We start from the raw sequence: 17,207 nt of genomic DNA, 5'->3' as shown, positions 1-17,207 counted from the left end.
TCCCCAGTAAATGCTGCCTCTCTGCCTTTACTCTAGATGGGAATTGTGAATACCTCTTGGTGTATTTTTCCTGGTGAATCTCTTTTCAGTAAATAAAAGCATCAATAATACATGCCTGATATGCAGCAAAGCTTGGTCTCTTTCCACATGCAGTATGGGCTTTAGAGTAGTGATGGGCAAACCATAAAATGTACAGAGGTGCATCATCAAAATTTGGTGATTAGCCGAAGCTAATTATAAACATCCTGCATCAGCAGAGGAAAGTTCACATTGTTTAACTTGGGACAGGGTATTGTCACTTGTCCTTCAGGCACAAATGGATTAAAAAAACATTGAAAATCCCTTATTTATCTTAGTTTAAAAAATATCTTCATTTTATTTTGTTTGTGCATTATAGGTGAAATTCCCTCTTCCCCACATACAATCTCAATAATCAGGATCCTAAGCAAGAATGGAGAAAAAAGAGTCAGTCCCCTCCACAAATCCTGGAGATAGTAGGGTTGCAGTGCAACTCCTCTCCAGCCACTTCCTCAGCTGTGAACTGCCCTTTGGCAGCTTCTGGGCTAATAGTGGCAATTGATTGTGTGTCCCCCTATGCACAAAGGATCTTGCCTAGTTGCAGTTTTCCTGGTTCACCTCCCAAACTCCCACCCACCATACTGAACTATTTGGAGCAGCAGAGTGCCCTCCTCTGAGACGTGCAAGGGATGAAGATGCTCTCTCTGTCCACAGTCCTACGACAGCAAATAGTGGGAAGAGCCTTGTTCTGTTGCTGTGACCCTCACCCTTTATGAATAGGTTAATAGACCTCTTGTTCAAAGTCTGCATACTTAAAGACTTTAAGGCCAGAAGGGAGCATCATGATCATCTAGTCTGACCTCCTGCACATTCCAGGCCACAGAATCTCACCCACACACTCCTGCTCTTAATTATAATTCTTTTTCAATAACTATCTGTGCTACACAACGTATGGTCTGTCTGGGAAATAATATTGCCCCCTTCATGAACATTAATGAAACTCCACAACATCTCTGAGATGTAGGTAGATTATTATCATTCCCATTTTACTGATGGGGGACCTACAGGCACTGAGTGTTTAAATTGCTGATCCAGAATTGGCATTCAGGAATTCCTGGTTCCCACTCCAGTACCTAGTTTGCTAGATCATGTTGCTTCTCTGAAATAAACACTTCTCATTAAAATCATTGGACATTTTGTTATTTCAGCTTGTATGTATTAATTACTTACTTTGTTATCACTGAAACCAAATGAGAGTTGCCCTGAGTTCGGCATTGGAAAATGTTGGGAAAGACATGTGGTTGGGAGGTAGGGCTTTCCCTTGCCATTATGTGCCAGTACAGTCAGTCGGGTTCCTTTCTTATCCTCTGTCTGAATCCCATCCATTTCCTTTGACTTTGAGAGCTGCATGCATTTTTTGCCCTGAGCTGAATCACAGGGGAAGCTTCAGTCAAGCAAATTTTTCAGAAAAGCTATCTGGACACCGACACAGTAAGGTTCAAATGGGCTCAGGGGAGATTGCCATAGGAATAGGAAGGGGCAGAGCAAGTGAAGAGGAGAACAAGCACAGTCAGAGACTAAATTGAGCAAATCAGGCTATAGAAACTTTTGAAAGCTCCTGAAAGGCAAATGGATATAAAAGTGGCAAGAGGGGAAGGATTTAACAGCCTGGTTCCAATAGAAGAAAGAGGAGGAGGGTCAGGGTTTGTAGGGATTAGGACAATAGGTTGGCTACACTAGGCTTTAACGGACAGGATACTGATTCACCCTGCTAAAAAATGTGTGCATCCGGAAGCTATGGGAAGTAGAGGTTTTTCCATTTCTGTGAGATACCCACCATGTTTTTGCAAGATCATTATCGTCTGATTTGTAAGTCTAGGAAAGGAGTAGCCTGGTAGCTGTGCATAGATTTTTCACCGAAGAGTCCAAATACTCCCTGGTGAGAAGAGTTTGAGTTTTTCTTCCCATTCAATTTTTAGAGTTCATAAATTGAAATCCCACCTTTCGGAGAAGAATTATTTCTGGGGTTTCCTAAACCTTTTTATTGTGTATGCTACATACCGATAGAAGGCTCTTCCATGTACACCACCTCCTTTCCCTCTGTAATTTCATGGTCAGATGATATACCAGTAGCATCTACAGTAACTGCTTATGTGGAAAAGCAGTATTGGGAAAAGTATTTAGGTATATTTAATTGGCCTTAATGCGTTAAGTGCGTTTTCCTTTCTGTAAAAAGATAAGATATCCATAGTGGAGGAGAGCCAGCAACATGATCAGCTAACTCTCCACAGACCACCAGCAGCAAGTGCTCCACCCCAATTTGTGACTATCTGGATTATCAGATGGTGGTGCACAGGAAGACAGACCACGCCATTGTTACAACTCCTTGACTTTTGTGTAATTGTTTTCTAGGCTACCAGATCTCCTGGGAGGTGTACAGCAGGAATGAATCTCGTCTTGCTCGCACTCTAGCCAACATAACCCTTGAATACAAAATCACTGGGCTGTCATCTCTCACCACCTACACCATTGAGGTGGCAGCTATGACTGCAAAAGGAACTGGGTTGGTGACCTCCTCTACCATTTCCTCTGGAGTGCCCCCAGGTTGGTAAAACTACAAAGAATGAATAAATGTTTACTGACTCTCATGTTCGGCCATATTTCAGGAACACTGGTTTCCTAGCTACGGTACTAATAATACTTTTATTTTTAAAGCACCGAGGCACTGTACAACATAATTAAAGTTATTTCTAAAAATGTATTAAAACACACACATAAAAAACACTCACTGAAATTAATAATTACAGCAAATTTGAGGGAGTCTGGTACACAAGAAAAAAGTATAACTGGGATGGAGGAATGAGAGGGAAAGGTAATAAAATAGATCCTTTTTATAGTATATGTCTGCATTTATTATAAAGTAACATAAGATATGGGACAAGCAGTGATGGTTATTAAAAAAACAAAACAAATCACACACACAACTTGGGTCACGGGAGTTTATATGCTTTTTAAAAAGGAAGAAAGATTTTTCCATTTGTAAGGATTAGAGCTGCAGTGCACTTGCGTGATGCAAATAAAAAAATATGTACAAAAGTGGGGAGTGGCATGTGAGAGATCTTGTGGAAGAAGTAGTTCCACATCTTTGAGCCCAAGTTGCAATGGTGGGACTGCTAAAAGGGGAGCGGCAATGTACAGCTACCAATCAAGATGAGATTCAGGGAGGAAGTCTCAAATGCAGTAACACTGTTTGGCTTTATACTGCCTTAGAGCGGCTTTGAAAAATTGACCCTAAAAGCTTGGCTATAGGTAGGTAGGTCCAGATTTTCTCAAAGGTGTCAGGTCTCCCTCTGGTGTTACCTAAGATTTTAATTCCCTCTGATGAAATGCTTAGTATGACACTCTTTGTGCATTCCTATGTAGATGTACAAGTAGTTTTAGACCAGTTCAGTGCAGTTTACCTTCTTGCCATTCCTACAACTATAGCCCAATACCAATTTTGTCCCATTTTGGTTAAGGTCATTTTACCAGTCATACTTCTTGTGAGTGTGAAGTATGAGTCAAGAAATGTTGTGTTTTCCTCTATCCTCACAGCACATACTATAAAAGTCCCCTGGTTTAATTTTGCATTTTTTACATAGTACAGCATTGTGAATGATTACTAATTATAATGCTAATATTTGGAACTTTCGTAGTGCAGTTGGAGTTTCCATGCTGCTTGGAACATAATCTACAAAAAATATATTCGGTCCAATTTTACCACCTTCTTGAGATCTGACTTTGTTGGTACCTCAAATGTGAACATCAAAAATGTAAACTTCAGCCTAAGTTTTCTGCTTAAGCTTGTCTGATCATGGGGTTTCTTTGCACAGACCTCTCTCTCTTATACCCCTGTTTTCTCTGCCTAAAGAGTCACTCCCACTTAACTTATACTTAGCATGTACTTAACAAGCCTGACCTGCCACACTGAGTCAGCAGATACTGGTCAACATTAGAAAACATTAGAGAACATTAGAAAAACCCCTACTACCTTATTGCCAGAACCTTCCATCTCATAGGCTCATAGACCTTAAGGCTAGAAGGGACCATTATGAACATCTAGTCTGACCATCTGCACATTGCAGGCCACAGAACCTCACCCACCCACTCCTATAAAAGGCCCATAACCTCTGGCTAAGTTACCAAAGTCCTCAAATCTTGATTTAAAGGCTTCAAGTTACAGAGAATCCACCATTTACACTAATTCAAACCAGAAAGTGACCCATGCCTCACTCTGCAGAGGAGGGCAAAAACACCACAGGATTTCTGCCAATCTGACCCAGGGGAAAATTTCTTCCTGACCCCAAATATGATGATCAGTTAGACCCTGAGCGTGTGAGCAAGACTCACCAGCTGGACACCAGGATCACAAAGTTTCTTACTATCAGTTATATATCAAGCTTCTATACATCTTATGAGGTAGGTAAATATCATCTCCATTTTATAGATAGAGAACTGAAGCACAGAGAGTTTGTGACTTACCTGAGGTCACACAGCAATTCACTAGCAGAACTGGGGATGGAATCCAGGTTTCTGGACCACCTTAACCACCTGACCATACCTCTTTTTCTTATGTAACCTTTATGGTCTGATGTTAATCTAGATTCTAAGGTTCTCAAGACAGGGATCTGGCATTTTATTTGTCTGTAAAGTGCCATGCATATGTATGATGCCATATAAATAATAATATAATTATATATGTGTATGTGCAAAATTAAAATATTCTCTCTATTATAAGTGATAACATACTGTACTACATGCTGAAATATTCTATGGCTGCTTATTGAGCTCCATACTTGTACCCTAAATCATTTCTATCTTTTTAAATTTGTTTTAATTTCTACAGAGCTCCCTGGTGCCCCATCTAATCTGGTGATTTCTAACATCAGTCCTCGCTCTGCTACGCTTCAGTTCCGGCCCGGGTATGATGGGAAAACCTCCATCTCCAAGTGGATAGTTGAGGGGCAGGTACGTACCTGACACAAATCTGTTGATGAGGTTCCTGATCAGTAAAAGAGCATCTGAATCTTCCACAGCTGTTTAAATCAAATTTTTGATCAGCTTCATATACAAGGTCTTGAGCAAATAATCAGTTGCCTGACTGTTTTGATGACATTTGGTCTCTTGGGAGAAAAGGTAGAGGTTAAAACCCAAGAGAATTCAGAAAGATTAGCCAAGAGATGGCAATGGAACAACCAGAGAAAGGAAGGGGAGGTCTGTATGTTTTAATTTCTGTGCACAGGCAGAAGAAAAAGATCAACATAGGAAACAGAGGAACAAACTGAAGATTTCTTGTATGGGTCCTAAGATATTTACCCTACATGATATATGTGAGAGGTCTCATCTTTTGAATAATTCACATGGATCTTTGAAAGGAGCTTTATTGTATGTTTTCAGGAGATTGTAAAATGAAACATAAACTAAACAAACTCTCCATGTTTGAGGTCCAACGTTTTTTTTTAAATTTTAATGAAGGAAATCTGAGATCAGGTGCTATGCCTGGGGTATTAGTTTATTAGTTTATTAGTGTTACAAAGGGGAAGAATAGGATGAATTGCTTTATAAAGTAGACTCTCTCTCAACAGCTGTGTTGTTATGTAATGAAATATGTCTGTATTTCCTGTCCACATCTTTAGATAGATAGATATAGGATGAATTCTCTTCTTCATTAGTTTTAAACAATATTCCTCCTTGTTTCTGTCATTATGCCTTGGAGGAAATATACGTTCCTCAGTTGTTCTCCTGACAGATAAATTGCACCTCTTCCTTTCTGGCCACGAATCTCTATAAATAATATAAACTGTTTTTAAAACCAAATGCTGGCTTTCTTCAATCAGTGTCACCACTTTAGATGTGTTGATACAATACATTCACTTGGTAATGAGATTGTTGTGAACTAATTGGTACATTTTGAGCCATTGACATTCTCTTTATTGCATATTACAAAATGAAATGGCAAAATCCTATAATCTGATGGTTTGGCACATTCTGATCAGCATTTCTATCCTGTGACACCACAAAGGTGTTGCTGGAAACTCGTTAATTCTGTACCCATGTGAGCTACATTGGATCACAAAACACCATTGAAATAAAATGGAACTCAAAGTCTTAAAACAGTTTAATAACTATTAAGGGCAAAATCCTGTCCTCTCCTCCACATCCATGGAGGGTCACAGATGCAACAGAGCATAGAGGCTGCCTTCTGTGCCAGATAAGGGGATTTTTGGAGCCCCAGCATGTCCACACAGTATGCTTGCTCTGAAGTGAAACTCTGCGTGTGCTCCCTCACAAAGAGGGATTTTGTGGGTAGGGAAGGTGCAGAACCTGGATGGAGGAGTGAGAATGGTGGCTGCAAAAAAACAGATCCACCAGTCATATCATCCTCCATGGAACTGGGCACACCAGTAGTGTCCATGGAGTACCACTCATACTTCTGTGCAGCTTGGGCATGAGGAAGGATTCCTTCTACCATTGCTGTCTCAGAATGTCTCCTCTGCACCAGGCCTGGCTGTTTGGACTAGACAGGGTGGAAGGACTTGTCCATTAAAGCTTTAGAACTATGTTACAGCCAAAAACCTGCAGTCATGGTTTATAGTCTTTCTGGTCATTCTCTTCATTGACCCAACTGCAGTTTTTAGTAGCATTATATTTGTGGACACAGATCCCTTTTAATTGTAGCATTCTATTAAAAAGAACCCAGCTAAATCAGGGATGCTTTTTGCCTGCGATTTATCATTCATGAATTACTGAAGGAATGTTTCCAGTCACTGATGCATCTGCTGAAAGCCCCAGCTACATTGGTGCCATGACACGGAAACAACCGAGAGTTTAAAAATAGAAATTGCTGGTCTGAGCAAGGCTTTCTTCATGCCTCTGGCAGTATAGAGAGCTGAACAGCTTCTTTTGTTTCTCATATTGTTATATTTTACTTTTCAAAGGCTCTGTTTTAGGGCAGTGTTTTTCCTTTGTCATTTCTACTTACATTTAAATGTTACAGTTAAAGCACACGTGGAAACAGCCTATGGTTTTCAAATCTAAAGCTTTTACTGTTTCTATCAACTAGATTAAAATTCAAGCATCTAATTTTTACAATACAGTATCACAAAACTGTTTTAAACTGTCATCTCTGTAGCAGTCATGATGGTGGTAATGGCTGTTGTATCAATACAATTACATTTAATTCCTAAAAATAAAATTAAAAACCACTTAATTCTTCTTTGTGCATTATAGTGTAAGGCTTGAGGTTGTTTTCAGCTAACAAGTTGTAGGTCGAAACTCATTTAAATGGCTAACGAGCATACCTGATCCTCAAGGACAATGGCTAGTGTAAGTATCCGATGGCTCAGGAAGCCAGATGTCCTCTTATTGATTCTAATTCCAATGAGAACAGCACATTTGCTTTTAGAATTCTGTCTCATCTGCCACCTATCTGTAAGGACCCCCACTTCTTCCTCCACCCTACCCTGACCCCGAGTGTTGCCCTAGCATCCTTGATGTAAGTAGAGTGATTAAAGTGTCTCTGCATGTATGTAACGACCATTATCAGTGTTGGTCTCTCCGGATGGGACAATGTCTGTATTTGTAAGTGAATAGATAAAGAATTTAAAACGTACTATGTAATCGATAAGGAAGTGTATATAATTGACCACTGTAACACCAGGAAGTTGAAGCTGATTTATCAGACTTCCCGGTATCGTGAATAAACCTCTTCAGTATTGTCTGTGCTGCCTGATTCTTGGAGAAAGAATCCTTCATGCTTTACAACAGCAACATAATAGTTGCTGTGTCCAGAGTCTCCAGCCTCCAAATGAGTCCCCTGTTATGGGGGGACTCTCAGTGGTTGCCTGTGTTGGGGGCATGGCCAGGGAAAAAGGGATATGGCTATTGGTAATGAGAACAAATTTGAGTAGCCTTTAGGTTGCTCTCATGTGTCAGAGGCTCAGCCTTTGCACAGAATGCTCCATAATCAGAGGAGTGCAAAGGACTCCTGTGCTGCTACTGCTGAGGATCTGGCCTCCAGCCTGTTATAAATGTAGTAATGTGCCTTAGGTTGTATATTGGTCCTGGATTCCATCACCTCTGGGATGACTGAGGGCACTTGAGCAGTCACTGCTAATTTACTGTGGTGTAATTTAGATCAGAATCAGAACTCAATATCCATAATGTGAACAGGAAGATTTTACCACCTGCCAATACCTGAGTTCAAACATCTGTATTTCTGCTGCAAGTGGAATCTTTTTCACCTGAGAAAGCGTTGTGGATGGAGTTCTCTGTGTCGCTTTACACTGATAGTGATGTCCTCAGCTTTTCCAGGAGAAATACAGAACTCTGAATGGAGGTATTGGCATATAAGCAGGGAAGAAACTGATTTTGCAGTGCATTCTTTTGTTTGAAACAGTTTTCATTAGTCTGCACATTAACAGTGCTAGATTAGAGATATCTCTTAAACTTGTTTATAAATTTTTGGAAAACATAAAATACTTCAACACAATTCAAGGACTTAATTCTGCAATCCTTACTCATAGGAGTAATCTTACTCATTATAAGTAGTTCCGTTGTCTTTAGTGAGATCACTTATATCAGTCAGAATCATTGGACTGGTCCTAGCCATATGATATCACAATATTTGGTATAAAAAAAGACTTTTTAAAAACCAAGCAAAAGCTCTAATAGTAGCTACTTAGTTAAGTTTAGGAACTTAAATAATTTGGTTTTTAAAATCTTTCTTTCGAGTTCCCCTTAAGCTTCATACCTGACAAACCCATCTCAGCTGTGTGGGTATGCCGTATACATACATACCATGGAGTGTTATTGCTTGCTATATGTTTGGATCACTAGCTTTCTCTTATGCAGTCTTAAAAGTGCTCTTTATGTTTCAGTTTTCAGTGCGGGATCACTGTTTTAGATCCACAGGCAAGAATATTTAGCCCGTGCTTGTGTGCTTGAATACACATGGGCCAGATCCTATAAGATGCTGACCATCTTCTGAGAGGTGCTGAGCACCTTCTACTTTCCTTAGCTTCATGAAGGAGGCAGCCTGGTTTAGTGAAGAGTCACCAGACTGGGCATCAAGGGCTCTCAGGAACTGCTTGGTACCTTGTGGAATCAGGCTCCATAGGTGATGAGTTGTCGTTATAATTATTATTGTATTGATTGGCTTCAAATAGTCACCATGGGGAAAATTCTTGCCCCACAGAAGTCCAGAGGAATTTTGCCATTGATTTCAGTGGGTCCAGGATTTCACCCATGTCCCAGAAATTTAGATCTTTCCCCCAAATATGGAGTGCAGGTCAGCCAATATTCAGTCTTTGACCACTGAAAGCTTTGAAGAACAACATCTAGTAGAATCTGAAGGCTAGAAACAAGTGTTTATATTATTGTGACACTGGTATTGAAAGAGTTTGAGATCATTTGTGGAGGTCTCTAAATAATTTTAAAATTTGTTTGAGGTCTATACTATGGGAATTATGGTACGAAGGCAGACAGGAGAATATGAACACTAAAACCAACACATTTTTAAAAATTAACATTATGTGAAAATCATGCAAGTAAACCCATCTGTGATCGGCTGACTAGGCCCAGAGGCCCCATGCTGGAGGCCTCGTGCTCTTGCCCCACACATCCTAGGAAAGGAGCAGTGGAGAGGTCCTCCAAGCAGGCTAGAGTGGCTGCAGGAAAAGCAGCCAATGAGGGCCAAGAAGGGCCCTATGAAAAGGAGCTGCAGAGCCAGAGATAGGCAGTTCCTTGCTGGAGCTAGAGGAGTGTATAGTTTGCTCTTGGCTGATTAAAGAGACCTTCAGCACAATGGACAGCTCGGTGCTAGTAGGGATCACGGGAGTGAGGAAGAGCAACTGGCTGGTCTGCTGGGACTTACGGAAAGATAAGGGCTGTGGGGAACTGGCCCAGGGAAATGCAGGTACTTACAGTTAGGTAGAGGGATGTGACACATGGCTGATACTTAGAGGGTCCCTGGGTTGGGACCTGGAGTAGTGAGCGGGCCTGACAGCCACTGGGGTAATGGCTATGCCCTGAGAAAGGGCATTTAAAGAGGCCTAGGGAAGGGCAGCATCTGGAACTGTTACACCCCCGGAAGGGGGCTGAACTGAGACTGACCCAGCTGGAGAGAAAGGGTCAGAGGACTGAAGGGCAGATGAAGAGCCTCCAGGGAGGAAACCTGGGGGGAGGGTGCTGCTCCATTCCAGAGCAGGAACCTTTGCAGGGCCGTGGGGTACCGTGATGGGCCCTGTTGGACTATTGAATGACTTAGGCTGGCGAGGGCTGCAGGACAATACTGAGGGCTTTGAGGTAGCCCTGATTGGAACGTGTACCTCGGAAGGGATTTGTCTTGTTTCGCACACAACTGTGTCTGGCTTAGCAGAGGGCTGGGTCACCAAATACCCATCGGACAAATGCAGTGGCTGGCAGGGGGCGCTGTGAGCAGAGGAAACAGAGAGAGTGCAGACACACGTACACGACCAGGGTGGCACTTGTAAGAGGTGGGTGCCACACCGTTACATCATCATGTGTTCTCTTTTTCTATCAATCAACGAGAGCTGAGTAAATGTAAAACAAAACAAAAAATTCCATAAATATTTGATTAGATTGGAAAATGAATTTGCTTTGGGCATGTTTGCTCCCCTTTTGTGTTTGCTTTCCAAAAACACTTGAATGAACTGGTCTTACTAGCACAAGTATTTGCAGAATGTGGACTTCGTTTGCATGCTTGCATGAGAAGATAAATGTTATATTCTAATGCAGTGGTTTTCAACCTTTTTTAAATTTGCAGACCCCTACACATTTCAAATGGAGGTATGGACCCGTTTGGAAATCTTAGACATAGTCTGTGGACCACAGGTTGAAAACCACTGTTCTAATGAATGAATATTCGTAGCAAAAACCAGCTTGGATGTGTGTAATTCATATAATCAGGGAATGGATATAAAACCAGGTGACTTATGCAAGCAATCACAACCAACCAGCACAGATCGTGTTTACTGAGGATTAATTGCTTGCAGTGAACTGTACGCAGCCAATCTATACAGTAAAAAGAATTGATGAAAAAAGTGCTGATTAATTTAGAATAAAGCATCAATCTGAGGAAACTGCAGTATGCTCATGGATATCTCAAGAATATAGGGAGAAGCTGATTTTGTCAAATGAATTATTCATTATGAATAATTCATTTAGGGCCAAATTGTGGCCTAGCTTATGCAGTAAGGTATTTACTGGCCATTATGCAATAAGCCATGCACTGGCCATTTACATCATGGATAACTGTGCATTAGGATAAAGCCACTATGTGCCCTACCCCTACCCCATGCAGGTGAGCTGTGATGGTGTGGAATAGGGCGAGACTGGACTGCACTGGCAGTGACTAAGGGAATGTATCAAGTATAGACTTAGTACCATTCACTCCCTTTGTAGGTGCGGGGGAACAATCTCCTTCCCAGGCTGTAGCTCCTCTTGTTGTGCATTGTTGTGCTGCCCCTTACTGTGTGCTCATGACAGCATGATTGAGGTCTCAGCTGACCTATGAATGATATTGCATTCTCACACTCCGCATGCTTTATGTGAGCTTGGTAACCATGAGATTATTTTCCTTTATTTCTTCAACCATGGAATAAGTTTAATTTACTTTGAACTTTTGACTTCAGTCCCTGCACTCAGCCCACTATTCCATCTCTGCTGGGTTTAGTTCCAATCTCCAAGCCACTACAAACAACCTACATCTGTTGTTGTCTGTATATATAACAACAACCTGGCACAGAAAAGTTTCCTTCTTTCTTCCCGTATGTGGTAAGAGGCTGAGTCAGATAAGAGCAGGTCCGGGACATGTTATATTCAATTTTGGATGAGTGACCTTTTTAATGTCTAATACTGCATGAACTTTGGGAGCAAAAAACACTTGTTTTATAATATGGGGGAGCTGGGAATCCCAGCTTGCAAGTAATATGCTGATTCTCTCCTCCTGACCACATGTGTATCTCCACTGATGTCAATAGAGTTACTCCTGATTTACACCAAGGAAAGTGAAAAAAGAATCCAGACCTTTAATTTTCTAACTTTGGCTGGTATTGTGATATCAAACATTAATATTTCATCACTCTAATTTATAGTAAATCTACATTGCATACTTCTTAAGAGGTTTATTAAAATTTATTAGCAGTAATTTTTCTCTTTCATTTTGTACAGCCAGACCCGTAGTACTAAAGCAAACTGGATTTCCAAATCAGAAGTACAAAAAATAGTAGGAAGACCTTTTAAAAAATATTCTTAAAATCAGTTTTCTGTGACCTATCCAGCATAAGCCAAGTAGAAGAAGGTGTGGTGTGGCACAAAGGCTTTATTGACACCTGTTCAGAATAACTGATTTGTGACTTTGCCGCTGTTGAGTAATGTGGCCATCACAAACTCACGCCAATAAATCCTTCATATGGCCACACACCACCATGTACTCCAAGATATATTCAGTGCCTATCATAAAGGATGTGTATGCTACAGAATTTTGGGGGCAGTTCCCCACTAAAAATGTTTTGAATCCTTGCTATTGTTCCTCATTGTTTCACGTTTGGATTCCCTCTATGCTGCAGTCTAGTTTCCTCCTATTTTTCTCTTGCTTGATTTTCTGGGACTCTGGCAGGAGTCATGTGTAAATGACATCACAGTGAGAGTGTCTTGCTGGGTGTTTTACCCATCCCATCAAAGCAGATGAGTATTATGTTAACAGCTGTCAAGTTTGATTCACTGTAGGTATCAATAATGCTGTTGCAAAGTGAGTAGAAGACTTGTGAGCAAAGTATGAGGTCCCACTGGGATTAGGTATTACATGATGTCATGGTGTGACTGGCCTCTTTAAGGGAAGATGGGGCCATCCCCCCACCCTCCCCCAGGCCAGAAATTATTAGCTGCTTTTCAGCCTGAGGGGATGGGACCAAAGGGGTCATGTGATAACTTGATGAACAGCTGGTCCTCATAAAAGAGCTTAGAGAGATCTATTTGGGGAGGAATCACAGGGAGCAAGTTTGGCTCCTACAGAAGCCATGAGCCAGGATCTGCAGGAAACTGGGCACTCCAGAGTAACCAGCCTGGGGGCCAGTGCTCTACAGTGGAGCAGGGAAGGATGCAAGGAACAGAACTCAACAGGGGCTGAGAACAGTACTTCAGGTGAACTGGCCTGGGGGCTGAATTTTCTATACTGGAGCAGGGAAAGGGTGGAATGGTAGCCCAGAGGGGCAAGGAACCAGGCTTGCAGGGCAGACTGAAGAAAAGCCCACAAAGAGTGGAAGAACCATTTTGTTTGTTTGGCCTTTTCAGTTGAACTCTTGTTACCCCAGAAGGGGTTAAGTTTGTTTTTGACATGGCTGGAGGGCCAAGTCGCATCTTTGAACTGACCTGTGTGTGTAAGGCTGAGGAGACCCACTTCAAGGAAGGAAACTGAGGGAGGGAGCACTGGCTGTGCCACATTTAAGCAGGAGGAGGCTCTACAAGGCGGCCACAACTCTATTTAACGGGATCTCAGAATTGTGGAAGTACAAGTCGTGTGCTGAGCTACAGAGAGCATACTTAAACGATTTCTGCTGGTTTGAGAGAGATTTCCTGTACATATCCTAGAGAATGCTGTCAGAACTGGAAAACAGATTTTTCAACCCAGGAATAACACAATATGGAGCCATAACTACAGTGAGTTAAGAATGAAGTGGTAACTTTAACTGTGAATTACTCTTATTTCACATGTTAAATCAAAGCCTCAATGTCAATGGAGCTATTAGGATTCATCTGTTGTATAAGGTACTTCTCTTGATGTCATTTTCACTTTAGAGCTTGTAAATAAAGTGTCTGAAACTCTGGCAGTTTTAGACTTTTGCTGATCTTTAAATAAAAAATGACTGAATCAATTTTTAAATACTCTTTTGGAAGGAAAATATTGTATCTAGGCTGACAACATCCATACCAAATTTTATCCCAAAGTGACTTCAAATGACTGAATTAGAAACCTCTACAATGAAAACTGTGACACATCCTGAACTATAGCAGAACACAAGTTGCCTCTCTAACAGATATGTCTACACTACAATTAGATACCCATGGCTGGCCCGCTCTTCCCAATTCAGGATTGGGATAAGGAGCTGTTTAATTGCAGTGTAGATGTTTGAGCTTGGGCTCCTACCTCGCTGGGTCCTAGAGCCTGGGCTCCAGCCCAAGTCTGAAGGTCTAAACTGTAATTAAACAGCCCCTTAGCTTGAGCCCCATGAGCCTGATTCAGCTGGCACAAGTTTTTAATTGCAGTGTAGATGTACTCATGGAAACATTGTGTTCCATTAACAGTGGTTAGTACTTGATAACCATTCTCAGGTTTGGAACAATTTTCACCCTTTGTATTAGCATTTCTTGTAAAAGTGAAGAAGTGAACACCACTGATTTTTTCACTCCAATATTTAATGATAATTGGTTAGAATTATAAATCTGCTACTGTTCTATATTGTCTGATTTCTAAAAACATATGGGGTATTACCCTTTTGCTGCCGATTCTCTTGGCAGAGGGACTGGATGGCTGAAGGCTTTGGCAACAGAATGGAGCCTTAAGCACTTCGGGCATCAGTCAAAATGCCAGGTTGGAAATGAACAATACCTATCATCATTTTTAGGGCCAGATTTAGGGGCAGGTGCCAAGCTTGGGGGGTGCCAGTCTCAGGGTTCTGTTTTTGTTGTTAGCAACAAAAGGGAAAATAGAATGTTTGAAGTAAAATGTTTCAGGTATTCTGTATGCGGATTCATTTTTCACCAACCTCCTAGAATATTCTGGACTTTTGCAGAATCTCGTGGAACCTTCCAGACTTTCTGAGAACTACATTTTCCTCAAAGCTCCTAGAATGTTGTCAGCTATGCCCTCGGGGTATATAAGGGGTGGGGTGTCACCATCAGTCAGTAAGATAAAGAAGGAAGTGAAATGAAGTGGGAGCCCAGCTGTGATATTGTGAACCTTGTTTTATTGTGTAATTGTGAACGTGTACTTGTTTAAGACTTGAGGAGTATAAGTAGCCACTAATAAAGGACATATTTAACGAAACTCCAGAGATATCTATATATCGAATAAAAAATAAGGTATTTAAAAGTTTAAGAAATGGAGTGGGGGTCGCCAAAGACTCTTCTTGCCTGGTGCACCATTTGGTTTTAGGGCCAGCCCTGATTATGTGAGGGCTGATGATTGTTTAGTGGCCTAAAAGAAATGGGTTGATGGGCATTATTATATTTGTATTACTGTAGCACCCACAGGCCCTAGTCAGGATTGTGGACCCTTTGTGCTGGGCACTGTTCAGATGCAAACTACAAGACAGTCCCTTGCATTGAAGAGTTTGCATTCAGACAGCACCTGAAAGGTCTGCAAGGGCATTATAAACAGGGGGAGCATTCCAAACTTGCTACTAACACAGTACACTCATATATATGTGTGTGGGTCTGTTCCAGGCTTAATCCTTTCCTGGGGTTGTTTTTATTGTCATCTGAAACAACAGCAACAAAATATAAGCCTCAACCTAAACTTCCTCCTGTTCCTAAAGAATTGTTTTCCCAGGAAGGAACCCTCTGTCCATGCCCTTAGTTCTCTCTGTTTGAGGCAGTTCCTTTTATACTCCTCTCTTTGAAGTTGATAGGACCCTTCTGATCTGACATCCGAGTGATTTAGCAAAAATAACTGCATCTCTGTGCAGGGTTGCTCCTAGAACCAGATATCAGGTTGAGTCACCAAAAAACTTCTGCATCTCTGTGTTGGAACTTGGGACCCTGTTAGAGACATCAAAACAGTTTAGCACAAAAATCTACTTCTGCTCATTCTGTTATTAGCCTGATTCCTGACATAATTAACAATGGCCTACAGCTATTTATATTTAGGTCTGTCCATTCATCCACAAAACCCTCCAGTTGTCTTCATTTGGCTCTTAGACAGGGGAAGTACACTCAGAGTTCTACTATTGACATCAGTAGAGGTAGGATGAGGTCCTGTGGAAGTTGCTCTCCTGCTGATACCAGGATACTAGAAGATAGGTAGGATATTGGTGGGTTTCCATAAAAGGAGTTCTCTGAAGAAAAACTAGAATACAGACTCAAAGTTCTACTGAGAGACCTGAGCCTCTCCTGCAGTTGTTTGCTCCTCTCCCCCTCCTTTCATCCCCCACCCTTTTTTATCTTTCAGCAGTGTACAGGTCTTCAACAAGGTTCATAATTACTGTCTGTAAAACCAGTCTGCCCATAGCCTCCAAGGCCCTGAAGCAGGTAGTATGTCACCTGTTACCCAGCTGGCTTTATAGTGAGGAAGCTTCCAGTGTGCCAGACTGTTCCTGGGTCTGTCTATCTTCTCAGAGACTGCCTCATCCTTATCTAATAGAGAGAGCTTTATTCTGATACAGGGTCTCACTTGGGAGATCCTTTCTGAATCTCGCCAAGACCTTACCTAATCAGTGAAAGACTCTTAATGTCTCCAGTTTCACAGCCAGTTGGTAAATGCATACCTGCAAAACAGACAGGGAATTGGACACCTCTCAAGCTTGATTCAATGTCAATTGTTCACAAAGTCTCATTGGCCTCTGTGGTTGAACCATGTGGTCCTTAATGTAAATTAATGACTTGTACCACTACATATGGATTGAAACCTGTAGTGTGTTTTGCTCGACAAGAAATATTTTAATGGGCTATTGTTCTTAAGGTTTAAAAAGAAGAATCTAAATCACTGCAGGAGACAGAAGAAGAATTTGAAACATTATGGATTGTTACTACAGAGTTACTGTAGCACTTTGAGGTGATATCATTATGAGCCAGGAGCCTTGCAAAAATTACCATTTACTAAAGATTTCCCACAAAATTAATCAAAACTTTTCATTAGGAAGCATTCTCTGCTTCTCTCATAAAAATTCAGCCCTCTCCCCACTTGGAGTTGTTAAAGAAAACTTTTCTTTTTCAGATGTTTATTCCTTGGCCCCAGTCTGGGGCTGTTCAATTTCAGAGGGGAGATACGACTTGTGAGGCCTTCCCTGTGCTTCTGTGCCCCTGTACTTTGCAAAAATCTCTGTAATTAACACAATTGGGATCTTCACACAGTGTTCAAAATTTCCTGGACTTTATTTTTTCTGTAAGAAGTTTCTAGCTCTTTGCTGTCC

The 17,207-nt window shown here is 41.3% G+C and overlaps 1 protein-coding gene across 3 annotated transcripts in view; it reads left to right on the top strand.

Annotated features, from left to right (window-relative positions):
- Nucleotides 1-17,207, top strand: part of SDK1 (sidekick cell adhesion molecule 1) — a 640,423-nt gene that overhangs the window by 518,162 nt on the left and 105,054 nt on the right. For all 3 annotated transcript variants that reach the window (XM_067550834.1, XM_067550832.1, XM_067550831.1), the window contains 2 exons: nt 2,431-2,622; nt 4,904-5,025. In XM_067550834.1, the coding sequence (XP_067406935.1) occupies nt 2,431-2,622; nt 4,904-5,025 (314 nt within the window). The remainder of the gene's footprint in view (nt 1-2,430; nt 2,623-4,903; nt 5,026-17,207) is intronic.

This window comes from Emydura macquarii, unplaced genomic scaffold (genome assembly GCF_026122565.2).
Source record: "Emydura macquarii macquarii isolate MOO-44397 ecotype Brisbane River unplaced genomic scaffold, CSIRO-AGI_Emac_v2 contig_1348, whole genome shotgun sequence".
Classification (NCBI taxonomy): Eukaryota; Metazoa; Chordata; order Testudines; family Chelidae; genus Emydura; species Emydura macquarii.
The sequence above is the reverse complement of the archived record's forward strand: the minus strand, read 5'-3'. Positions and strand labels throughout refer to the sequence as shown.